This window comes from Eretmochelys imbricata, chromosome 3, assembly GCF_965152235.1.
Source record: "Eretmochelys imbricata isolate rEreImb1 chromosome 3, rEreImb1.hap1, whole genome shotgun sequence".
NCBI lineage: Eukaryota > Metazoa > Chordata > Testudines > Cheloniidae > Eretmochelys > Eretmochelys imbricata.
Window position 1 is genome coordinate 129334221 of NC_135574.1, and position 27419 is coordinate 129361639.

At 41.0% G+C, this 27419-nt stretch overlaps 1 protein-coding gene across 4 annotated transcripts in view; it reads left to right on the top strand.

Annotated features, from left to right (window-relative positions):
* The first annotated feature begins 1214 nt into the window (after positions 1–1214).
* FAM120B (family with sequence similarity 120 member B) overlaps positions 1215–27419 on the top strand; it is a 90632-nt gene continuing 64427 nt past the window's right edge. For 3 of the 4 annotated variants that reach the window (XM_077813360.1, XM_077813361.1, XM_077813362.1), the window contains exons 1-4: positions 1215–1265; positions 9538–10593; positions 13405–13585; positions 22288–22389. In XM_077813360.1, coding sequence (XP_077669486.1) covers positions 9574–10593; positions 13405–13585; positions 22288–22389 — 1303 coding nt within the window. In that variant the 5' untranslated portion in view covers positions 1215–1265; positions 9538–9573. Of the gene's footprint in view, positions 1266–1352; positions 1626–9537; positions 10594–13404; positions 13586–22287; positions 22390–27419 lie in introns of those variants that run through there. The other variant, XM_077813363.1, reaches the window with a different exon arrangement.

Below are 27419 nucleotides of genomic sequence, written 5' to 3' on the forward strand. Positions count from 1 at the left end.
CTTTGTTTATTAAACTCTAGTGGTTATTATAAACATCGGTCAATAGGCCACGCAGCCAATAGGTAACATAAATCTCAAATGTAAGACTTAGATTTTTTGAACAATTTTGTTGCATGACTCTTTTATCTTATCATCTCTTATTCTATTTTGATTTGTTTTCGACCACAATGAGTCCTTTAGTCCCATTGTAGCCAGCACAATACGCATGGATATCAGGCTGTGAATGAAGACAGAAGCAGTTTAAACAAACCAGGCTCTTTCTTTCCTCTCTGCCCATTGTAATATGAATGGGCCTTCTGCATTCTGCTGCTAGGAAACGCTTTTTTTAAAGCCCAAGTCCAATAAATGGACATAGAAAAAGAGACCCCAATAAAAAACCTAAAGTGTTAGTAAAGGGGGAAGACATGTTTAAGCAAGTCCTTTTCACTTCAGCAGATTCTGAAATCCTAAAATGTCCAAGAAAACAAATACATCTTTTATAACGTTACCCCTTCCCTCTGCACCACTCATGTGAGGGGTACAGCAAGCAAACAGGATCAGTAGTAAGAACTGTTTTGAAACACAGTGCTGCCTTTCAGAAGAAAGAGAGACGTGCACACTGGGGTTTTATAATTTGGGGATAACAGTCAGATATATTTGGGGGGGTACAATTGGGGATAACAGTGGGACAACAGAAAAATAATTAAAGATATCTTTATGCTACGGTAACCGCGAGAAGGTAATGTACCGATCTGGGGTAATAGGCATACTGTAGGCAGTGGGACGCAGTATATATATAACTGGGGAGGACATGGTGAGATGTAACAGATTAGAGCTAAGAGGTATACTGTATCGGAGTACCATGTGTATACGAAATAACACAGACACTGCGATGTACCGTAAACACCCCAGGGCAGGTGCTCTGGCATGTCTGAACAGCACCAGGTGCAATGATGCTATATATGCATAAATACTGGCGTCACATGGTAGCAATAGGTGGGATTTACACTGGGGGAGGAGGTGCCTTGCGGTTTACAAAGCGTGTCTGGCTGTTTCTCCGCATGCGTGTGGGAGCCCCCGGACTATCTGCGGCTCTGGGGAGGCGGGGGCCCGAGCACCTGGCTGGTGGGAGAGTCACGTGCCGCTCCGCTGCACTTTCCTCTGTCAATCAGCGGCGAGGTACGTGCAAGCGGCGAGGCGGCGGCAGTGCGCGTGCGCAGTCCCGCCTTCTGGGCGGAAGCGGAAGCTCGTGTGGTGCGCGGCGGGGGTCGCCGGTGTGTCGCTCGGTAGGGCCCTGGGCGCAGGTGTCCCTCCTCCTCCCCCTCCCTCTCCCACCCCGTCCTAGCGGGCCTCTCCACAGCCGGCGGGGGGCGGGGGACAGTCCGTCCTGCCGCTGTAGGGGGCAGGGACCCCATCCCCAGAGCGGGCAGGGAGCCGTACCGGCGGCGGCGGCGGCGGCGGCGGGGGCGGGGTGTCTCCCACCGCCCCCGGGGCCAGCCAGGGCCAAGAACCCCACCACACACACACACACAGTCTCTCTTACGGCCCGTGCTCTCGCCGCGGAGAGGGCTGGCAGCGCTTCCACCCTGCCCCCGCCTGCCCCCATAGCGCGTTTCCTGGCCGCTGCGCCCGGGGACCAGCGACAGGTGTGTTTAGATACAGTGATGCGGGTCCGTGTGTAGACGCTCTCATTTCAGGGGTTCATCGTGGTTTGGCTTTGGCTGGAACAAGACTGTCTACGTACAGGCTCGCACCGGCTCAGCTAGACTGGTGTAAAAAACCATACTTTGAGTGAAACCAGTGCCACTGTGAGCACTGTTGATACCACAGAGTTCAGGGAACAGCAAGAAACAGTTGGGGCCTGATTCTCTGTTTTGCTGCATCTGACTAGTCATTAATTAAGTGCAAACTGAAGTAAGAATGGTTATGGTTTACACCTATTTTTTGCTAGTGTAAATGACCACACAATGCGCAGGACAGCGTAGACCGGCTGCCTATTCCCTCAGGCCTAATCTGCACTTAAAATGTAGATCAACATAAGTGTGTCACTCCGCGGCTGGTGGGGGAGTGAAAGATTCATGCTTCCAAGTGCTCTGGCTATCCCAACCTAACTGCTGGTGTCAATGTGGTTAGGTTGATGGAAGACCACTCGGACCTGGGTTACCTACAGCAGTGGTTCTCAGCTTTTCCAGACTACTGCATCCCTTTCAGGAGTCTGATTTGTCTTACATACTGCAAGTTTCACTTCACTGAAAAACTTAGGCTTTGGCTTCGGCTTCAGCCCCATGCTGCAAGGCTCAGGCTTCAGCTTTCTGCCCTGGGCTCCAGTGAATCTAACACTGGCCCTGAGGACCCCATTAAAACAAACTTGCCCACAGTTTGAGAACTGCTGATACAGTATATAGAACAGTATAAACAAATCATTGTCTATATGACATTTTAGTTTGTACTGAAAAAAGAAAAGGAGTACTTGTGGCACCTTAGAGACTAACAAATGTGTTTGACCATAAGCTTTCATGAACTACAGTTCACTTCATCGGATGCATACAGTGGAAAATACAGTAGGGGGATTTTATATATACAGAGAACATGAAACAATGGGTGTTACCATACACACTGTAAAGAGAGTGATCAGGTAAGGTGAGCTATTACCAGCAGGAGAGAAAAAAAACCTTTTGTGATTATCAAGGTGGACCATTTCCAGCAGTTGACAAGAAGGTGTGAGGAACAGTATGGGGGGGGGAATAAACATGGGGAAATATGTAATGACACATCCACTCCCAGTCTTTATTCAAGCATCATTTAATGGTGTCCAGTTTGCAAATTAATTCCAATTCAGCAGTCTCTCGTTGGAGTCTGTTTATGAAGGGTTTTTTTGGTAATATTGCCACTTTTAGGTCTGTAATCGAGTGACCAGACAGATTGAAGTGTTTTGCGACTGGTTTTTGAATGTTATAATTCTTGACATCTGATTTGTGTCCATTTATTCTTTTACGTAGAGACTCTCCAGTTTGGCCAATGTATATGGCAGAGGGGCATTGCTGGCACATGATGGCATATATCACATTGGTAGATGTGCAGGTGAACAAGCCTCTGATAGTGTGGCTGATGTTATTAGGTCCTGTGATGGTGTCCCCTGAATAGATATGTGGACAGAGTTGGCAACGGGCTTTGTTGCAAGGATAGGTTCCTGGGTTAGTGTTTTTGTTGTGTGATGTGTGGTTGCTGGTGAGTATTTGCTTCAGGTTGGGGGGCTGTCCGTAAGCAAGAACTGGCCTGTCTCCCAAGATCTCTGAGAGTGATGGGTCATCCTTCAGGATAGGTTGTAGATCCTTGATGATGCGCTGGAGAGGTTTTAGTTGGGGGCTGAAGGTGGCGGCTAGTGGCATTCTGTTTTTTCTTTGTTAGGCCTGTCCTGTAGTAGGTAACTTCTGGGTACACTTCTGGCTCTGTCAGTCTGTTTCTTCATTTCAGCAGGTGGGTATTGTAGTTGTAAGAACGCTTGATAGAGATCTTGTAGGTGTTTGTCTCTGTCTGAGAGGTTGGAGCAAATGCGGTTGTATCGCAGAGCTTGGCTGTAGACAATGGATCGTGTGGTGTGGTCTGGACAAAAGCTGGAGGCATGTAGGTAGGTATAGCGATCAGTAGGTTTCCGGTATAGGGTGGTGTTTATGTGACCATCGCTTATTAGCACTGTAGTGTCCAGGAAGTGGATTTCTTGTGTGGACTGGTCCAGGCTGAGGTTGATGGTGGGATGGAAATTGTTGAAATTGTGGTGGAATTCCTCAAGGGCTTCTTTTCCATGGGTCCAGATGATGATGATGTCATCAATGTAGTGCAAGTAGAGTAGGGATATTAGGGGACGAGAGCTGAGGCAACGTTGTTCTAAGTCAGCCATAAAAATGTTGGCATACTGTGGGGCCATGCGGGTACCCATAGCAGTGCCGCTGATTTGAAGGTATACATTGTCCCCAAATGTGAAATAGTTATGGGTGAGGACAAAGTCCAGCCACCAGGTCTGCTGTGACATTATCGGGGATACTGTTTCTAATGGCTTGTAGTCCATCTTTGTCTGGAATGTGTAGAGGGCTTCTACAGCCATAGTTGCTAGGATGGTGTTTTCAGTAGGTCACTGATGAATTGTAGTTTCCTCAGGAAGTCAGTGGTGTCTCGAAGATAGCTGGGAGTGCTGGTAGCGTAGGGCCTGAGGAGGGAGTCTACATAGCCAGACAATCCTGCTGTCAAGGTGCCAATGCCTGAGATAATGGGGCGTCCAGGATTTCCAGGTTTATGGATCTTGGGTAGCAGATAGAATACCCCTGCTCGGCGTTCTAGGGGTGTCTCTGTGCGGATTTGCTCTTGTGCTTTTTCAGGGAGTTTCTTTAGCAGATGGTGTAGTTTCTTTTGGTAACCCTGAGTGGGATCAGAGGGTAATGGCTTGTGGAATGTGGTGTTGGAGAGCTGCCTAGCAGCCTCTTGTTCACATTCTGACCTATTCATGATGACGACAGCACCTCCTTTGTCAGCCTTTTTGATTATGATGTCAAAGTTGTTTCTGAGGCAGTGGATGGCACTGTGTTCTGCACGGCTGAGGTTATGGGGCAAGTGGTGTTGCTTTTCCACAATTTCAGCCCATGCACGTCAGCGGAAGCATTCTATGTAGAAGTCCAGTCTGTTGTTTCGACCTTCAGGAGGAGTCCACCCAGAATCCTTCTTTTTGGAGTGTTGGTAGGAAGGTCTCTGTGCTGTTCAGAGGTGTGTTGGAAATATTCCTTGAGTCGGAGACGTCGAAAATATTATTCTAGGTCACCACAGAACTGTATCATGTTTGTGGGGGTGGAGGGACAGAAGGAGAGGCCCCGAGATACGACAGATTTTTCTGCTGGGTTTAGAGTATAGCTATAGCTGGATAGATTAACAATATTGCTGGGTGGGTTAAGGGAACCACTGTTGTGGCCCCTTGTGGCATGTAATAGTTTAGATAGTTTAGTGTCCTTTTTCTTTTGTAGAGAAGCAAAGTGTGTGTTGCAAATGGCTTGTCTAGTTTTTGTATGGAAGGTTGGTTTTTTATGAGAGTATCCGGTTTTGAGAACTCATTCTTAATCTTTCCCTGTTTGCTGTATAGGATGTTGATCAGGTAGTTCCGCAGTTTCTTTGAGAGTGTGTGGCAGAATCTGTCAGCATAGTCTGTGTGGTATGTAGATTGTAATGGATTTTTTACCTTCAGTCCTTTTGGTATGATCTCCATCTGTTTGCATTTGGAAGGGAAGATGAGTTCGCTAGTGCTTTTTATGTAGCCTGTTGTAAAGAACGGCAAATATCTAGATGAGTTGATGTATCCCCTGGAAGACCTCTGCGAACTCCCAGGGGCACATATACCCCTGGTTCAGAACCACTGACCTACAGTGGTGGAAAAACCCATTCTGTCACTGTAAGAAGAGTCTATGCTGTGAGACTATAAAGGCATAGCTGCCGTAGTGCCCATAGTGTAGACAAGGCTTCATTCTGTGTGCCTTGAATGGAGGAGTCTGATGGGGACTGGAAATACTTATTTTAAATATTTTTGCCATCTAGCAGCATAATGTCTAGTTGTTGAATGGCAGGCTTTTCTCAGCTACTGACAGACTGCACTTTAGCTATGAGTCTAATAAAATTTGCGTAATGATAGGTTTGCTGTTTGGTGCTGACATACATGTAGGTTATATCTGACTGATGATTTGCCACCATTCCAAAATAAGGGTGGGCCATGCACATCTGTATCTATATACAAAACATGAAGCAAAAAATAGTTCTGATTATACTGCTCCTTGGAGAATAGGAGAGCTTCCATGCAGGTGTACACACTTGATATTTTGGTATTCAGGACACCATGATAGGCTGAACATTGTATTTTCTATAGCAGTTAACTTGTTAATTACCTGAGGAAATAATGTTAAAAATAAATGTTTAGATTTATTTTGTGTTCGATGTAAACAAATGATATTTGTGTATGTATTTTCTGTTGTTGAGGATGGAAAGGCTGTTAGAAATCTACCCAGAATTTTAGAACAAAGCATTTGTGGCCCAATTTTGCTACATTTATTCAGGTTAAGTAGTCTTGAAATCAATGGGTCTGCTTGTATAATAATCTGCTACTGAACCTGAATAACTGACAGATTCAGGATCCGTTTTCTTGTTTTTTAGGGGGACTAGTGGCTCACAAGATTGGCTATAGAGTATAGAAACATTCGTCTCTTAGTTGTAAGTTAGCCTAGGTCATTAATGTTCAAAAATTATTTAAAAGTGAGGACTATCTGAACCACATAAAGTAATTTAGTGGTCTCAGCCCAGATCCCACAAGCCTCAGAAAAAACCATCATATTTAACACTTAAGCTTTTTGTCTACATTACAAAATGTTACATTTAAACATGATTGTAAATGATTGAGTTAGATTTTGACTATAATTTAGTGTTTAATGTAGCCCAGGAAAAAACAGGTTCAGTATCTTCTTATTTGACATGAAGCTGAGCATGATTTGTCCTGGTCTACACTGATGACTTAGTCATGGTCATTATCATATCTTATTTTATTGTTCACAGTTGTGTTTTAAACATGATCAGATTTTGTTATGTGGACCATCGCTTCTCAACCAGGGGTCTGCGAGGCCCCATGACTGAAGCCCGGAGCTGTGGGGCTGAAGCCCGGAAACATGAGCCCTGGTGCTCCCGTGGGGCAGAAGCCTGGAGCCACGAGGCTGAAACCCAGAGTCCCAAGCCCCAGAATCCTCCCCCTCCCCCCAAAAGCCAGAAGCTCTGAGCCTCATTGCCCCCTGTGGGGCTGAAATCCAGAGCCACAAGCCCTGGTGTCCTACAAGTCAGAAGCCCTGAGCTCTGGTGAGAATCTCTGATGTAGACAACCCCAAATTGGTACTCTTGTCAGTCTCAGCAGGGAGTTTGAGGACTGAATGCACCTGGAGACTGAACTGTCTTACCTCTTAGAGGTTTCAGAGTAGCAGCCGTGTTAGTCTGTATTCGCAAAAAGAAAAGGAGTACTTGTGGCACCTTAGAGACTGACAGATTTATTAGAGGTGATCTGCCAGGTCATGGTTAAGGCCCATTGTAGAGGTGGGGCAATGCAGGAAGCTTGCACTGCTGCTGTTGCTCAGGCTGTATCTGTTCTGTGGTTAAAAAGAAGACTTAAACCTCCGGTACTGTCTGTTATCTTTCAACAGCACTAAAATTAATGCACAAAAATAGCATTGTGTTGATTACATCTGCTTTGAGTATGGTTAAATGATAGTGCTGAAAATACTGATGACAGCCAGCAGTCTGTCTACGCTAGGTTCCCCAGCATTGCTGTTATTGATGTTACTGAACTAGTACAGGCAATAGTGGGAAGTTTTGTGAAAATGTCCCTAGCATAGTTTGGCCTTAGTTATGTGAGAGAATGTTTCAGATATTGATATAGCCATGAAGGCTGGAGAGTATTTGCATCACCTTTAGATAGTGCTGCTTCTAAATCATTTAGTGCAGCTTCTTCCTTCAGCACCTGGATGGGGAGAGAGTGTCTCCTTTTCCTGGATCTTCATAGCTAAAACTGTTGCTTGGACCCAGTGCATTTCTGCAGAAACCATGTGGGTTCCTTTCAAAAATCCTGTGGCAGACCTCACCACATCACTTGGTGTAACTGCAAACAACAGTACCTAGGTGGTGGAGGGGTTCTCTCAGTTCACAAGTCCAACTGTTGCTGGGTCTCCATAGAAATGTGATAACTTCCTTTTAAGGAACTCTTTATGGTGCATTTGTATACACCAGTCCTCAATCTAAAGAGATGTGTGACTCCTCTCGTGATCACAGGTGCAACGGAGTGAAAACCTCTGATTTATGACACAAACAGCTGGAATTTGAAGGACACCCACATGGCCCTAGAAATAGTGCTTGGGAAAGCAACCCTGTACTGTATACACCTGTGTGGTAGTGACGGGGATAATATTTCTATTTTTACAAAAGGTAATATCCACAGTGTAGTTCTAGATTGCTTTAAACATTTCATCTCACTTCACACTGAAGAAGGTGTTTGAAAACTGCATGTGAAGGGTGTTACAACTCTGAGGAGGAAGAAAGGCTCATAGGCACCTTTCAGAATTGTAAATTCATGATACTTTTCGTATTCAATTCCTTTTTTTTAAACACTCCTGAGGTAGTTTGTAATTCAAAATGTGAGAAATGAGCAGTGTGAAAGACAGGAATACTTGTACTTGCTTAATTAAAACAGGCAGTGAATTTCCTCACTGTTTGTGTGAGAAAGGAGGGGACAATTTTGAATAAAGTCAAAGTAAAAAGAAAAACAAGCTTGTCTCGCTGCATAAAAAATTCTGTATTGCCACCAGCAGGTTTTGGTAGAAAATCCTTTGAAATAAAAAGCCTTTGTATTAGTAGAAAAAGACAGCTATCATTAAAGCTATGTAAATCATTTAATATGAGCAGGGATTTCTGTCAACAAAAATGGAGGTGGTTGAAGGTTTTAATTTTAACTCTTCTCCCATACTTATTTTCACAATATATAACTTGGGTTCCTTTGCATGTTTTTAAACACAGAAAATGATGGGGGAATCCATATTTCTATTATCATTTGGCAGTTTAATACAGAAAAATCTGATTTAATCCCTTCCTTGTATTAAGATTGTAGTCAGTATGTATCATTTTTTCTATTTAGATTAATTGATTCAAAACGAACACGCACTATAGTGACCACTTAAAATTGTTAATCCTTTTAACAGTCAAGTTATCATAAACTTACTACATATAACTAGGGACATAATTATTTAAATGTGTTCTGAAATTTAGTTTTTGAGTCTTGAAAATACATGATAGTAAAATGCATAATATTTTAAAATCAAAATACAATGGAAGCAACTAAAACAGCATGCAGAAATATGGGTCTCAGTCTTGCAGTTGGATTCATGAGGATGGACCATTGACTATACTGAAGCTTCAAGTAGGCATGGAGGATTGCCTGCGTGGATCCAATTGCAGGATCAAGGCTGTGGGCTGATTTTAATAGTTGTTGAGCCCCTGTTTCCACTGACTTCAGTTAGAGTTGTGAGCGCTGAGGGCCCCTGAAAATTAAGCTAGTAGTCTCTATGTTGTAAACCCCCTTGGCACGGGAAAAGTTACACACTTTTTACTCTCAATATCTGTTTGAGTCCCTATAAACATACACACTGAATTTTTAAAGTAGACTTTGTGTTTTTGTATTAAAAATAAATCCATTTATTTGAGCTTTGTTCATCTTGATTTTTTAAAATAATACTTTTAGCATAGATTATAATGTTTTGTGCTGATATAGTGAGAACTAAAGATGGAAGGCAGAATGCATCACAGAGTTTTTATCCCCAGTTTAGAGATGGAAAAACAGGTTCAGAGAGCTAAGGCCTAAGATAACACAAGGAACCATGAGCAAAACTAGAAACAGAACCCCATTCGTTGAACTCCCAGTTCCCTTGTCTAACCATTGAACATTGCTTCTCTCTTAATATTGTGGTTTAGAACATTTTTGTTTTGTGTTTCCTTTTTCAGATTGCTCAGAGAATTCGGCTTAAAAAGAGATCAACTATGGGCATTAAAGGTTTGCAGTGGTTTGTGGCAAACACTTGCCCTGATGCATGTACAATGGTAAATCTGAAGGAAATGGCAGAAAAACATCACATCAATCATCCTGACTCCCCTCCTGTAATTGTGGTAGATGCCATGGGCTGTATTCGACACTGGTACACACCAGAATCCTGGGTCTGTGGTGGCCAGTGGCAAGAGTACCTTGCTAATTTGCAGGATTTTATTAAAGCTTTTATGGCAGCTGATATCAAGCTGGTGTTCTGCTTTGATGGTGTGGTAGAGCAGAAAAAGAGAGATGAATGGGTCAAACGAAGATTGAAGAACAACAAAGAAATAGCCAGAATCTTTCAGTTCCTCAAGTCCTATAGACAACAACCAGGGAGAGGGATGTTCTTTATTCCTTCAGGGTTGGCAACTTTTACACGCTTTGCCTTAAAGTCTCTTGGTCAAGAAACAATATGTTCATTGCAAGAGGCGGACTATGAGGTGGCCTCTTATGGGCTGCAAAATAATTGCATGGGAATTCTTGGACAAGATACCGACTACCTCATCTATAACACCTCTTCCTATTTTTCTATTGATAAGCTCTGCTTGGACAGGATGGTCACTGTTATGTACTCTAGAGAGAACCTCTGTCATGCACTGGGCCTCAACATAACAGACCTCCCTCTTTTTGCTTGCCTGCTTGGGAATGATATAGTTCCAGAAGACGTTTTGGAGGGTTTCTGGCAGAAATGTGTAGCTTCATGTCCTCCAAAGAGCCAGAGCTATGACAAAAGGGCTAACACAATTCTAGCTGTAGCAAGCTACATATCAAGAGTTCCATGCTGTTATGGTAGCCTGAAAGACTTGGAAGAAATGCTACCTTTGGCATCTGACAAGAAATTGCTTTATAGGGGAGTGGAGTCCTATATCTTGCCTGGCCAACAGTCTCCATGGCTTCCTCCCGGTGTATCAAATTCTCAGATACACCTGGTCAAGCAAGAAACAGCCATATGTCCAGATCAGGAGATCTTTCAGGTATCTCATCTCTTAAAGCTTCGCCATCACCCTTTTGCTGTAAACGTTTACTGACACGTGATAATGAGTGCACTCATATATGTCTTTTTTTTCCGAGCAAAATATTATTTTCCTTACTGAATGTTAAGGCTGATCCTGAAATGGTTTGGAGTTTTACAGGCAATGGTACTTCAGGATCAAGCTAAGAATAGTCTTTTTCCTTGAATGAACCAAGTCTTTTTTTTTTGGTAACCAGAAACACAGAGATTTGTTAATTCTCTAATATATTTTATAAGACTTTTCATTTACATGACAATGTTAAATCTATGACAATGTATTAAGAGAGAATTTTGAGACTTCAAGAAAATGCCCCTTTAGAAATTGTGTGTAGGATCTAATTTAAGAGCCATATTTTGTTAGGTGCCCATAGGCTTTGAACATAGGATCTCTCTTTCTACCTCTCTTAGTTATCTTAAAAAAAGTCTCTCTGAGTATAATTTGAAAGTATATTTATATTTACAGTATGATTTCCATCACAAAAGATTCCAAACTTACAAACTGAAATAAAAACTATACAGTATTCACTTAGTCCACCTTTAAAATGCAGCCATCACTGAGTTAAAATATAGCAACTGTTTAAAGATACACATCCACATATAATTGATTGTAATGACTCCTGTTAGAGTGGTAAAGTCAAAATGAAGAAGAATACTGTTTCTGATTGAAAACGTGAAGGAAATTTAGGTAGGTAAAATTTAATTATCTAGGGCTATGTCTACACTGCAACCTATGTCGACAATACTTATGTCGCTCAGGTGGTGTGAATATTCCACCCCTCTGAGCGACATAAGTTACACCGATATAAAGCATTCATGTGCACAGTGCTGTTTTGGCAGGAGAAGCTCTCTCCCGCTTGCGGAGGTGATTTTTTTTATGCCAGCAGGAGAGCTCTTTCCCATCAGCATAGAACGTCTTCACCAGATGTGCTGCAGCAGCGCAGCTGCATTGATACATCTGTGCCTCTGTAGCGCTGTACATATAGACATACCCTAAGTTGGAATATGGCCAGGACATCAGAGTTAACATTCCTTCTCTTATGGAACATACCGTGAATCATAGAAGTGTAGGGCTGGAAGGGACCTTGAGATGTCATCATGATCATTACCTCGGTTTGATCTTTAATGCGAAAGGATGTATTTCCTAAGATGATGAGGTAATATAATAAAATCAGTTAATAAATGATAATGTCTGGAAGCTCAGCTTAAGATTGTGGCCCTGTTGTACTTGTTTCTTTATAAACCCTAAGTAAAGAAGTCCCTGCCCCAAAAAAACGTAAAGTATGCCAAAGTACTCCAAAAAAACGTACCGTCTAATTTGTAGATAAATGGTTTGTTTTTGTTGAAAAGTTTGCACCTCTTGTGTCTGCCTATTTATATACAGTGGAAACATTTTTCAGGATGCAGTGTCAATTACACTTGTGTCCATGGTTAGTATGGAGCCCAGCTTATGTTTTTACTTTTCAGTGTATTGTAAATCATGGATTTCTGGTACATTGTGGCAACCAAACTTGCAATTTCACAAAATTTGTGAACTCATGTCTATGCAAACTATATGCCTAAAATGAAATGAAGTATATTGTTAGTGTAGCATATTTTGTATCCATTAGTGTGCCAATTTTGTAGCATCTAAAATGGGCTATTGGAATAAAATTTATTACTTCATTGAGGATATAAATTGGTAAAATAGCTGTAAACACCTCTTCTGGAGTAGCCATCGGCACTATGCTAATGAGTGCTGCAGCTAACTGCTAGAGCAATGAGTGCTATAAAAAACCTGATACAAGCCCTTCATTTATTGACTTAATATAGAGTTGATTTTGTAAACTGAAGCCCTGTTTACTTTATTTGGACAGTAAAGATTTTTATGTCCTTTTATGCTTAGCCAAAATTTTTCCTTCCCCACTGTTGTGCCGCGTGCTCTGCACTGATTGATAGCTGCATTTCAGTGGTGGTATGTGGATCCTTTGGGATGAAAGATGCTATATAAATGTGAAATATTGCTACTGATATTGTGGCATCTATGGCCTTGTAATTTACATAGCTATTTTCTGAGTGTACAAATCAGGGAAAAACCTGAAATGGTTTTTGTAAAACAAGCTATGCTCGTCCCTTAGTCTCGCATCAGCAAAGCTTGCTTCCAAATGTGGGTTCCTGAGCTCCTAGGCTTTTAGAGATTGGAAGTGTTGCAGTGTTGCTTGGCCCCTTGTAGTATGTTGCTTTCCAGTGACAGTCTTTAGGCCTTGTCTTCTCTGCTAAAAAAGGTGAGGTCAGTACTGTACCCCTGCCTGGGGTTGACCTCATCCAGTTTACTGCACAGTAAAACTAAAGTGCTTTGTCTTCTCTGAGTTTTCACCTTGGGATAGCTCACACATTAGTTCCCCCAAATTAAAAAAATACACATTTTTAGCAGTGAAGACAAGGCCTCAGCTGACGAAAGAGTGGTACTGATTTTCTCTGATGGGAGTTACTGGTAGCAAAGACATTGGCACTAATTGCCATGGAGAGTGGGGGAATAATAGGAAGAGAATGACGGAATTTTTGTGGACTCGTCCTCTCCACAAAAAAATGACACACCAATGAGATTATATTATTTCCTTTTTCCTTAAAGCAAAATGTAGGATTCTGATATTTTGAAATATCAGTTGTTTCCTTCTTGGACATCATTTTACCGAGATCAGAGGAAATATTTATTTCATAAATAAGTTAATTTTGCCATTTTTTGTTTTCTTAATTTTAAAGTAGAAAATAAATGACTTCTTCCCCATTTGAACAGCTAGCTAAAGAACAACACGTCAGAGCTGAAAATTATATGGTGTACAATGTCCTCAGTAAAGGAGAGGTTGAATGCAGCAATACATTGGAAGATGAACTTGATACAGAACTTCCTGGACAGGCACTTATCTACCGTCCTGTTCGACAACATATTTATTCTGTTCTGCTGGAGTCCGGAAAAGGTAAGGGTTATCCCTGCATTCATTGCACAGTGTCAGAGACAGGTAATTTTAGAGCATGCAGGTTGGACCACATACTTGAATTATTTAAGAGACATGGTGAGTGAGATAATATCTTTTATTGGACCAACTTCTGTTGGTGAGAGGGTCAAGCTTTTGAGCCACAGAGAGCTCTTCTTCAGGTCTGGGAAAGGTGCTTCCAGACTCACAGCAAAATGCAAGGTGGAACAGATTGTTTAGCATAAGTAGTTTGCACATATTGTAAGGGACTATTCAAAGTAGAGTGGCTTATTAACACCTCTGCAGTTATAGAACAAAAAGAGCGGGTTAGTGGGTTACAGATTGTTGTAATAAGTCATAAATTTAGTGTCGCTGTTCAGTCCATGATTTTTAGTGTCTAGCAGAGTTATGAATTTAAGCTCCCAGGCGTGTGTTTTGAAAATGTTGTGCAGATTTCCTTTGAGGATGAGGACTGATCGGTCAGAAACAGCGTGATTGCTTTGCAAGAAGTGTTCACCCACAGATGATAGGGTGTTTTTGTCTTTTATCATTTTCCTGTGTATGTTCATTTCAGAGCGTAGTGACAGTTGTTATTGTTATTGTTATCTCTAGTGAAGTGTCCTTGTTTGGTGAAGGCAGTTTTGAGTATGCTAAGGTGTATATCCCGGACTTTCATCTTGGAGCATATTCTGTGGTGTGTGAGTGCCTGGATGTAGATAACAGATTTCTTGATGAGTTTGGGCAGATTACTGGACCTATGAAGGTAGGTGTGGTGAGCCATGGGTTTCTTTTATATGGTTTTATATAAGCTTATGCTCAAATAAATTGGTTAGTCTCTAAGGTGCCACAAGTACTCCTTTTCTTTTTATATGGTTGCCTCTAGGGTTCCATTGTTGAAGCTGATCGTGATGTCTAGGAAGTTGATGCTAGTGTGGGAATGTTCCAGAGAGTTTGATGGACAGGTGGTAGTTGTTGAAGTTGTGGTGGAAATCTATGAGGAATTTAAAGCTGTCTGTCCAGAGAATGAAAATATCATCCATGTATCTCGGGTTTTGTGGTGCATTAGTCCAGCAGTTCTTCTTTAGGGTGACTCATGAAGAGGCTGGTATATTGGGCAGCCAATTGATTAATTAAATTAAATTAACAAGCAGCAGGTTTAAAGCAAAAAGAAGAAGTACTTCTTCACAGAATGTACAGTCAACCTGTGGAACTTGTTGCTGGGGATGTTGTGAAGGCCAAAACTATAATGGGTTTCAAAAAGAACAGGGGGACAGGTCCACCAATGACTATTAACCAAGATGAAGAGTGATGCAACCTCATTCTCGAGTGTCCCTAAGCTCAGATTGCCAGAAGCTGGGAGTGGGTGACAGAGGATCACTCGATGATTGCCTGTTCTGTTCATTCCTTCTGAAGTACCTGGCATTGGCCACTGTCGTAAGACAGGATACTGGGCTGGATGGACCACTGGTCTGACCTAGTTTGGCCGTTCTTATATTCTTATGTTCTTATTAATACCTTTCCCAGACGTGAAGAAAAGCTCTGTGTGGTTTGAATGCTTCTCTCTCCCACCAACAGAAGTTGGTCCAATAAAAGATGTTACCTCACCCACTTTGTCTTTCTAATGTCCTGGGACCGACAATGCTACAACTACACTTAATTATTTGAGGACATTTAAAATTATATTTTGGAAATCTAAATTCTTTAATTCCAAGTTTCAGTGGCTCACATCTGTATCACATTTAGGATAAATACTGTGGGCAATATACATGTAATTAGTGAGGAATCAATCAGAAATCATGAAAATTAGAATGTTGTAATGTTTCTACATACTGTTGAATTTTAGTACCTTTTACGTTTTTTAAGTTTAAAAAAATAACTGAATGTTTTTTCGTTTATTGTTAAAAGAATACATGTGAAAGTTATTAGTGATCAGAAGACGAAGCAAAACCATTTAAGTTTTGAATGTTCTGGTTAAGAAATATGGGAACGTTCTTTTGCTTCCACGACAGTCCTAGGTCTTAATACAAGGCTTCTTCAGAGGTTAAAGTAACTATCATTTACGTACTTTTAAAAAAATAGTTATAAAATTGAATAATTTTACTGTGATCTTTTGTTTGCAAATAAAAGGAAGGTTTAGGCAATTCTTGTTATTGAGCTAACTATAAATAAAAATAAATGGAAGCACTTTTGAGAATTGTATTTCTTTTATCCAGTTGTGAGTAAGAAAATATCATTTCTTTCCCCCCTGATTTGGACCCAATTCTGTAACTGGATTTGCTTATGTGGAATCCAGTTGAACTCAGTGAGACTCTGCATGAGTGCAAGAGTCTATTTGTACAGATCTGAGTGGAAAATTCATGATCTTAAGTCTTCTGTTTCATAACTGTTGTATTTTTATGTGTCTTTTGCCTCAAGCTTCCAAAGGTTTTTAGACAATGGATTGAAAATGAAAAACTGTTGTTGCACTTTTATTATGTTTTGTAATATGTTTTCTCGTCCTATTTACTTTGTATGGTTAGCCATGAAAGTTCGACATCAATTAAACGAATGTTTTTATTACAGACTGAGAAATCGCGTAATTGGGCACCTGACTTCCTTTGTCTAGTAAAGATTGAAGTCTTACAGTAAAAGGAAAAAAAATAGGAAAAGGAGACTCAGAGTTTAAAAGGCATATGGAGAGAACAACATAGGTTTCAGCAAAAATAATGCGCAACAGCCATTTTTCAGCCCATCATTTCTCAGTTTTTGAGGACAACAGCCTGGTTGGCTTTTGTTTACTCCTCTGAGAAGCAGGACTTCAGTGATGTCTGCAGGATCACACACAACTAAGGTCTTGTCTACACTGGCACTTTACAGCGCTGCAACTTTCTCGTTCAGGGGTGTGAAAAAACACACCCCTGAGCGCTGCAAGTTTCAGCGCTGTAACGTGCCAGTCTTGGATCTCTTTCCCCAAACCCCTGCCCCAGCCCTGCCTCTTCCCCGAGCACGCCACGTTCCCCCTCCTCCCCCCTCCCTCCCAGCCACCCGAAACAGCTGTTTTGCAGCGCAAGCACTGGGAGCTAGGGGGATAAAGTGGGCACGTGGCGCACTCAGGGGAGGAGGCAAGGCGGAGGTGAGTTGTGGGGGGAGCGGCGGGGAGCTGCCGGTGGGTGCAGAGCACCAACCAATTTTTCCTCGTGGGTGCTCCAGCCCTTGAGCACCCATGGAGTTGGCGCCTATGGTGAAACCTATGTTGCTCTGAGGGGTGTTTTTTCACACCTCTGAGGAACAAGTTTTGCTGACAAAAGTGGTAGTGTAAACAAGGCCTAAGTCAAGTCCTATTGAACCAAAATAAAAATTTTAAAGGGGTATGTCTTCTGAGGTTCTTAAGCATATGCCTGCTACTAACCACTTTGGGCAAGTAATTCCATGTTTGTTTGTTAAAAGTTTTCTTGCATCTTCCGCTAATATGTCTGGTTCTAGCTGTTGTTGTAGATGGGATACTAGACAAGACAGACCACTCGTCAAATTTGAGGCTGATCTACACTAGAAGCGCTACATTGGCACAGTTGCACTGTGCTGCTGCAGTGTGTCTGGTGAAGACTGTTTATGCTGATGAGAGAGTTTTCTCCTATCAGTGTAATAAATCCATCTCCCACTGACATACCACTGTCCACACCAGCGCTTCGGTCGCCAGCGTAACTTACGTTGCGCAGGGGCGTGGCTTATTCACACCGCTGGTTGACATAAGTTTTACCAATATAAGTCATAACTGTGTACAAGCTGTTGGTGTGGCAATTCATAATTAAAATAAGAATATAAGCACGGCTATACTGGGTCAGACCAAAGGTATATCTAGCCCAATATCCTGTCTTTCAACAGTGTCCGGTGCCCCAGGGGGAATGAACAAAACAGGTAATCGTCAAGTGATCCATCCCCTGTTGCCCATTCCCAGCTTCTGGCAAACAGAGGCTAGGGACACCATCCCTGTCCATCCAGGCTAATAGCCGTTGATGGACCTATCATCCATGAATTTATCTAGTTCTTTTTTGAACCTTGTTATAGACAATACTGCATTGTTTTTCCAGAAATTATTTTTAGAGCTTTAAGGAAGGATTGTTGGTGTTCATCACTTTCCAATTTCTCCCTCAAACAATGCCGTCAGGTGGCATGTTCTGTTCTGTAATCATGATTTTTCTTAAAACCTCTCAGTTTAAAAAGAGAATTGGGAAGGGAGCAAGTGAAATCATTTAGCTAGTGTTATATTGTTTTATTAAATATTGTACTTAATTTTTTTGAATCCTTAAAGTCCATCAGTTTGACGTTCCTGTCGTAGAAATTGGCCTCTTCTTTTTGCAGTCATCTGACATACCCTGATTTCTTTTAGTTGCTTGAAGAAAAGGAGTATTTGTGCCACAAGTACTCCTTTTCTTTTTGTGGATACAGACTAACACAGCTGCTACTCTGAAACCTTTTAGTTGCTTGATATTTTTTTAAAAAACAGTTAGCTCAGAATAGATGAAAATGTCACACAAACTGCTGCCTCAGGGTCCCTCCCCCCCAGAAGCTCCTCAGGATTGAGAATTTAGGCTGTTTTTTTCAAAGGTGCCTAAGGGAATTGAGAATTCAGTAGGAGTTGGGGGCCTAGCTACCTTTAGATCCTTTAATCTCCACCTTAGTAAACCATGATGTTTTTCCCTCAGGCTCTGATCTTGCAAACACTTAAGCATGTGTGCACCTTTACTAATGTGGCTGCTCATGAGTAAAGTCAGTCACACAAGTCCTGACGTGTTTGCAAGATAGAGGCCATATTTTGAGACTCATTAAAAAGTACAGGCTTGATTGTGGTCTTGCCCATGACAGCAGGTACTGGCTAAATTTTTAAAATAAAGGTAGTTCATTTGGCTTCATTAGTTACTTAAATATAATTTAGCAGACATACTACCTATACAGCATTGAGCTTCTATCATCTTTCTTTTAATAATACTACTGGTAAAAGTATTTTAGATAGAGAAAAAGTTAATAGTGGATAATGCTTCTGTTAACCCCACCTCGATAACCCAAACAGATTATTTTTTGTAGTAATTCTGAACAAAGCTGGCAGTTATGTTTTAGAATTCACTCATTACATGGAAACGTCTGCACCTGTATTGCTGTTGCTAATTTAAAAAGTATGTAATGTATCATAAATACTTGGCTGACTCCTAGAGATCATGGAATTACTCCCAGTTCTAAGATTAGCCTGCCAAACTGCTTTGACACTGCCAAAAGACATCCTGTGTGGAGGATTCTGTGCTCCTTGTCACCAGTGTGCACTCTGTAGAGCTGAAGTGTTCACAGATGTGGAGGAGTATATGTAACATAACATAATTTATAGAAGTCTAAAGTTATGCATGTTGCTGCACACAGGGGTCCTATCCAATTTGGAATTTTTGTTTATACTAATAGACAACAGTAATTCACAGATCGTTCACAAAAATGTTTATTTTTTTTTTTAAATAGCTGCCATTTTCCACTCCAGATGTGTCTGGATTTCAGTGGTGATTTCTGTATACATAGTGCAGAAGCATTTTGAAAATGTAGTCTGGGATTATCAAAAGTTTCTAAGGGAGTTAGGAATTTAATGGGATCCCTCAGGATCAAAGGTGCAGCCATTTTAGATTATGGTATAAGATTTGGGGTGAATATGAGGTCACCCAATATTCACATTAAGTTTTTCCATGAAAATCTCTTTTTATTAATTCTTAACTTGGTGTATTTTGGAATCATACCCAAAAGAGAAGCACTAATGCACAATTTCAGTGGACATTTTACTTGATCAAAGAGAAATCAGCAGGGTGTTTTTTTTCCTTCAAATGTCACTCAGGTGTTACATTTTGATCTTTGAATGGTAAAGAATTTAAAATATATTCCTTTGAATGGCTCACTTCCTGGCACCCTGGGAGCCATGCTGCTTAAAAAGATTTGTCATCAGTGTTTTGCCAGGATATGTAGTGGATGTGAACAAAGGTAATACGAATGTCTTGTTGGCAAGCAGAGGCTTTCAGTCTTGTGGCATTTAAGGAGTTTCAGTCTAATTAGTGCAGCAGGTTTTATTATGCCACCGGAGCAGTAGCCAGGATGAACCCTTATTTCCAGTACTGGGGAGAGACTGAATTCGGCGTTCACATCCCTGTCCTGTTCTTGTTGCATTTCTGTGTTGTCAGTTGTGCAGAATCGTGCTTTTAACAGTCATTGTTTGTTTGACTACCTCACTTGAATAATCGTGTATTTATATAATTGATGGATTATCATCACCAAGATGTTTGATGTTTTGTAAATATATATAAACACATACACATGTATACATAAATATAATAATAATAAAGGTTTACTATGACTACTCTCTCCTTTTTGGTATGTTAATGCTTGAGCAGCGTAAGTACCAGAAAAATGTTCAGTGTAAAAATGGTTTTTTACCCAAATTTAGAACCCAATGACAGTTTATAATCTTAATTATAACATTTTTATAACCCAGCATCTCATTTTTTATTGAAGTATCCTGACTTGCTCATAAGTCTTTTTTTTTAAAGATAAATACAAATTGCAGAACTCTTTTCAAAAAAAGAAAAGGAGTACTTGTGGCACCTTAGAGACTAACCAATTTATTTGAGCATGAGCTTTCGTGAGCTACAGCTCACTTCATCGGATGCATACCGTGGAATAGCAGGACAGTGGGGTGGGAGGAGGTATTGTTTCATATTCTCTGTGTATATATAAAGTCTGCTGCAGTTTCCACGGTATGCATCCGATGAAGTGAGCTGTAGCTCACGAAAGGTCATGCTCAAATAAATTGGTTAGTCTCTAAGGTGCCACAAATACTCCTTTTCTTTTTGCGAATACAGACTAACACGGCTGTTACTCTGAAATCTTTTCAAAAAGTGACACTAGAATTCTAAGTTAGACATTCCTGTTAATGAAAGATTATCAATCCAATAATTATCAATTATTATTCCAAAACAAGATGTTAGACTGTTCAGCAATTCAATTGCTATACAATCTCAGGGTATCTTTTTAATGTAGGATTTTTTTTATCCTCTAGCATCTGCTTGGAGATTGACAAATCTGTTTTCTTCATATTGCATATTGGAACACAGAAGTGAAAATTCAGGACATGCTCCACTGAGCTGTATGAGATGGTTGTGATGCAAGCAGATTCTGGACCGAAAGGGAGAGTACCATGTACAGGGGGAATAATACTAATTTTAGTATTTTTTCACAATGATGGGAGGTGATCCGGAAAAGTTTCTATAAATCAAATTACAACATGAAGATGATGTGTTGAATACGCCAAATAGAATTAGGATACTTTTCTAAATACTTAGTTATTGTATTGTTTTAAAAAAAAGCTTCAAGTAGCTAGAACATAAAAATAGCAAATGTAACATTTAAATACTTTTAGGGAAAAAATGGTTATAACTATTTCCATATCAGAAAAAAAGGGCAAGCCTGTCAGGTAATAATAACTAATAAATCTAGTTAAATATGTAGGAATGTGTGCTGAGCAAAAGAGGTTTCTGCGACCTCCAACAACATCAGGAAAGCATGGGCATGCCCAATACTACTAAGGTAAAAAATAAGGAAGAAAAAAAACTTTATTTTGGGGGGACCAGGAGGCTTTTCAGACCTTCTTTATACAACATAATTTAAAAAGGACAAATGGCCATGCCCCCCCCCCCCCCCCCCCCGTCACAAATGGTTTGCCTTTAAACTGGGATTTGCAAAGGATCCTGAGAGAATTAGGCACCCAGCTCCCATTAGATTTCAATGGGAGCTGGGCATGAAAGTCAATGGGAAATGGGGGCCCTAATTCCCTTAGCCCATTTTTGAAAATCTCAGCCTAAATTGCTAGCTACCTCAATCATCACATCAAGCATTTTTCAAAAATATACTTTGGGATGAGATCCGCAGCCCCCCATGCTGGTCCCTTTACACCAGGTAAGAGGGCTGGAGTGGTGTAAAGGGGCCCTAAAAGACCCGGTTCAAGCCATAGGAGGATTCCACTGGTGCAGATAGCTGTATAGGCTGCCCTGTAATGACCCCTTGCAAGACCTGACACAACATGTGTGCCACGGTCAGGTCTGGGAGCAGGCAGGGAACATTAGGGGCAGGGCTGGAGCATGCAGCACTGTGGAGAGTCTGGGCTGCGTTGTGGTCTTTCAGGCAGCATCGGGAGGCTGACATAACATAAAAAGAAAAGGAGTACTTGTGGCACCTTAGAGACTAACAAATTTATTTGAGCATAAGCTTTCGTGAGCTACAGCTCACTTCATCGGATGCTTTTTGCAGATACAGAGTAACACGGCTGCTACTCTGAAACCTGACACAACATAGGTTCCAAAGACTGGCTAAGTTACACCAAAGGGCAGCCCAGGATGAGAAGGGCACAAAAAGCTAACTTAGCCCTTCCTCCTCATTGCCACATGCACAGCTCAAAATTTTGCCTTGAGTTTTCAGTTGCGATTCCAACACTGAACTCTTGTCATAATGTATAACTAAACCTGTAGCCATTTGTTCTGATCATTTGTGAAAAGATGCTCTAAACTGTTTCTTGTATTTTTAAAGGATCTGAGCAACCAGCTTGTAATCTAGTGCTTACTAATGCTTTGCAGTCCCCTCCCACCACTCTTCTTAACCCTTATGTAAACTTGTACTTCGTTTATTGATCAAATTGTCTGTTCCTTTAGACACCTGCGGAGCCTATCCTATAGTAAAGGAATGGTTTGTGTACTTTGGGAATCCAATGGAGCAACCAGACCTCGTACAACCTATGCAGCTTGACATCCCAGGTAGAATAAAATCTCATCTTTATATTTAATTCCCAACCGATTAATGATATTATTTGAATATTTGGTTACAAATCTGTTTAGAAAATCTTTCATCAGATATTTGGTGGTGCAGTCAAAGAGGACTATGAAAGACCACTTGTTAAAATGTTAGTGCTGTATCTCCATAGCTGCTTGGAATTGCACTGTGTGTTTAACAGTTTTAATCTCAGAATTTCATATTAATACTGTATTAAATTAAAATCTTACACCGTTTTTGAGAAAATGACATTTGAAGCAGATGTGAACAATTATTTAAAGAGTTTGAAAGGTATATTGCATTTGAGGACAAGGAAGTGAAAAGAGGCTGGTTTACCAAACCATACATAAATCCAAAAATTGTCCCATTTTTCAAAAAAATATAATTGGACTTCCTATGTGGTGCGTGTGAATTCTTTTCTACTATTTGTGGCCCATACACTGTCTGCTTTCGATGTTTGCACTACTTTGTTTCTTCTCTGTCTTTATTTTGCTTTAAGAAAAGGGAGACATTGCACCACCAGCATTTCAGCTATCTCATTGTGATTGTAATATTAAGAGGACCGTTTTACATTTATAACACATTTTTCACTACATGATTGGTCACACTGTATATGAATTGCCTGTCTACCACTGCAGTGCAGTCACCCCTGGGATTGAGTGTGACATCTTTTTAATGGCACTCAGCTGCACTGTGATAGTTTAGGATAGGAAGTGAACAATACCATATCCAGTTGCACTCTCAAAGGGAATTCAGATTGGCCAAAAGCAGTTACCTAGCTGAAATTTATCCAAAATATTTTTAGTGTAACACCTTTTACCCTTATCACAAGTGTGTCAGGAGCTCAATTTTATCTCTCACTCAAAATATGGCATCTCCATTAGCGCAGCACCCCCTAATAAAATGCCAAACTTTGGTCCCAACCTCCAATCCTTTGGCACTGAGCTATGTACAAAGGGACCCCTGCAGAGCTCATTACATGGCTGGGGCCTATGTTGTAACAATAAAGTTGTGACAAAAATGACCAGATACTAGTAAATTGGCCTTTTGGTCCAGTTTCCAACCTGGAATGAGCAGGTGGAATTCCCATTGACTTTAATGGGAGTTGTGTCTGCTTACCTCATGGATAATTTGGTCCTTAATTTTTAGTTCACATAGTGGAGGGAAAAAATGCACAGCCATCATGAGTTAAAGGGGGATTATGAGTCATTGACTAACCTGCCATTTTTTTCTACTTGTGTCATTATTTTAAAACACAGAATATTTGTAATAGTTATCCTGCCTTGCCTCTTTCTGGAAGTAGCAAGTGCTCCCATGAACTGTTTGGCACCAAATACTGCTGTTACTTTTCTTACTGCATTTATGTAATTGGTTGTGTTTATTTTTTCTATTTTGGTTCTTTTTAAAATAAATAGGATATAGAAATGTGCCTCTGAGCTTACTTGACTATCACACAATCCAGTAAAGGAAATAACTGGTAAGACCTACCTTCTTCCTTGACCCCTCAAGTCTTTTAAGATGAAATAAGAAGATGCCCATTAAAGCTGGTGACCTTTCTACTTGTTCCAGCACCCCTAGTCCCAAATTCACATTTTCCCTACTGTCAGTGCACTCCAAAACATGAAGAATTTGAAAAGCATGTGCTACTTATATGCCCTTCTTCTTCACAGTATCTGGGCACCTCAAAATCATGAATGTATTTTATTCTTACAAAACACTAGTGAGGTAGCAACATATCCCAATTTACAGGTGGGTAACTGAGGCAAAGGATATTAAATGACTTGCCCAAGGTCATAAAGGAAGTTTGTAGTTAAGCTATGAACTGAACCCAGGTTTCCTGAGCCCAAATCCAGTATTCTGTCCCAGAGACTGTCCTTCCTTCTCTAGGAATCTAGTGATGTAATGATTGCACATTCAAATACAGATGTTAGGGGAATTCAGGAGACAGGCAACTGGCTGGGGAATGAGATGGATCTGGAGATGCCTAGGATAATATGAAGCCATGGTATAAAAATCAGTTGGTCTGTCTTATACAGCTTTCACTTTATTTCATTTGAGTATGCATTTACAGAGCACCACACCTTCACGTATTGTTTTTTTTTAATTTTTTTTTTAAATTTGGGGGAGGTAAAATCTTAGCCCCAAATCTGCCCTGAACACTCAGTCTGAGTACTATGGTTAAATCTTCCCTTCCAGGTGGTAGAGTCGGAAAAGGACTTACATAAAATGGCAGGTGCTCTGGCTACACCATTCATCTTCGTGTTGAGAATAACCATGAAGAATTCAAGTCCAAAATATAGTTTTAAAAGTATGTGCAACCTAAAAGTGGAAGTTTATTCATCCCTAATAAGTACTAACTCAGTAATAAAAAGCTGATCTACTCACAGAGCAGACTATTACAGAAAGGGAGGATGACTTCTGGTGTTTATTTTTAGTGCTCTGTTTTCATTCCTTCAGAGAACAAATATTTTTCTGAATTTTTTGCTGTCCATATTTGTATGACTTAAATTCCCTCATGCAGCTTTTATTTTCCACTGCATGACTCTGATTCACCAAATAAGGATGTCAGCAGCACATCACAGTTTTCAAGTGGGAATCTTATTTGGAGATAAATTTAAAGATGTTGTTATAGGAAGTTAGAATTCAAATCTGTCAGTCAAAGTCAGACCAACAAAAAAGAGGCATCTTGATAGAAGGTATTATTTGAACCACAGGCATTTGTAATATGTGTGATGGGTTTTTGTTTTTTGTTTGTGTGGCTTTGGTTTTCTGCTGCAGATTCTGATAAAAATATGTGTCTTTTTGGAAAATTTTATATTATATAAACATTTCATCACTTTCTCTCAAAGAAGAGTACTAAGAGATTATGGATGAAATCATGGCCCTGTTGAAATCGGTGTGAGTTTTGCTATTGACTTCACTAGGTATAAGTTTTCACCTATATCTTTTCAGGTTTCTTAATTTGTTGAAGTGGTTAAAGAAAAAGCTAATATTTTGACATATGTTTTAAACTTTAATCTGGATCATTGCAGATATCAGAAATCTTCAAAAAAAAAAAAAACCAAAAAACCAAAAACAAAAAAAAACACGCAGGAAAAAGACTGCTAAAATATACTTGTTATAGGACATAAGACAGTAAGATTGTCTGAAAATCTTACAGCTGGTGGAAGATGCAATATTAGGTTATAAAATAACTGGTGTTAAGGCTTCAAGAACAATAATTTAAGATATAGTGTGTGTGCCTGTATACGTACGTATCCGTATATGACCCAGCCCACTGAAGGAGTCCCGTCTGAAATTTTGGAGTTTTCCCTTCCATTTGAATGACTAGGGTATGGATTTTCCCTTACTCTCCCGCACACATCTTAACAGACCAAAATTAAATTTAAACCCTTAGATGACTTTTGTTTTCTTTAATTTAAAGGTTGAGCAAAGATGGCCATAAAAACATAAAAGACCTATTAGGCTATCTTGTCCATCCCCCATGCTATTGATGGGGATATACTAGGGTGACCAGGTGTCCAGTTTTCGACCGGAACACCACTGACTGGGCCGTTGACTGCCCAGTTGGCAGTGCCTCGCAGCGGGGCTGGCAGCTCTCTGCTAGCCTCTGCGCCGTGCTGCTCCCAGGAAGCAGCCGGCATGTCCCCCTTCCGGCTCCTATGCGTAGGGGCAGCCAGTGGAGCCCCACATGTTGCCCCGGCCCAAATGCTGCCCCTACAGTTCCATTGGCTGGGAACTATGGTCAATAGGAGCTGGGGGCGGGGGAGAGGCGGTGCCTGTTGACGGAGCAGCACACAGAGCCTCCTGGTTGCGCCTCCACGTAGGAGCTGGATGGGGCACATGCCACTGCTTCCGGGAGCTGCTTGAGGTAAGCACCCCCTGGAGGCTGCATCCCTGACTCCCTCCCACACTGCAACCCTCTGCCCCAGCCCTGATCCCCATCCTGCCCTCGAACCCCTCGATCCCAGCCCAGAGCACCCCAAAGCCCTCATCCCTAGCGCCACCCCAGAGCCTGCATCCCCCAGCTGGAGCCCTCACTCCCCCCTGTGCCCCAACCCCCTGCCCCAGCCCTGATCCCCCTCCCGCCCTCCGAACCCCTCGGTCACAGACTGGAGTCTGCATCCCCAGCCAGAGCCCTCACCCCCCTCCTGCACCCCAGCCCCCTGAGCCAGCCTGGTGAAAAAGAGTGAGTAAGGGTGGGGAGAGTGAGTGACAGAGGGAGGGGGGATGGAGTGAGCGGGGGACAGGGCCTTGAAGGAGGGGCAGGGCAAGGGTGTTCGGTTTTGTGTGAGTAGAAAGTTGGCAACCCTAGGATACATAATTCTGTTTAAGGAAAATGCATGTAGATTTAATCAATATGTTCTGTCTTCCAGAAATAATCTAGCAAATAAAATGCTGATAAAATATTTCTAAAGGAGATTAGATTTGATAACAGAGACGTGAAGTGTATTAGGAATGTACCATTTAATGAGTTTGAAAACATTCTTATCTCCTGAAGATAGCCGATCCATTTGATGTATTCAGGGTCTGTATTTTACTACTGATTAAAGAGATACTTGGCAGCCTCAGCTGTCACAAACATATTCTGATACTGCTTTTCATTTTGTTGCCAAAAGTATCTCAGATACTGTTGGTGAATTTAAATATCAGTCACTTCATATTGGAGGAGTCTGGATGTACTTTCATTGTTCCAATCATTGGTTACTACAGGCATATGTAATGGATATACCTGGTTTCAGAAGAGGGTAATTGAAAGATTTATTTTTAAGAGTCAGATTTAACAAGTGTTCTGGCTTGCAGTAGTAAACCTTTGAAAGTGGCCAAGACTATTGACAGGTTAATGTTAAGCATTCCTGATAAGCAGTCTTCTAAAACCCTTCTTATAGTTGTTTTTTCATATACATGTAAAAGAGCTAAAATGTTTGTTTTATTATATTTTTATAATTTTATTTATTTCATTCTTTACTATAAAGCCACATCTCAGCTCTCATTATTTATTTCTTCAGGTTGG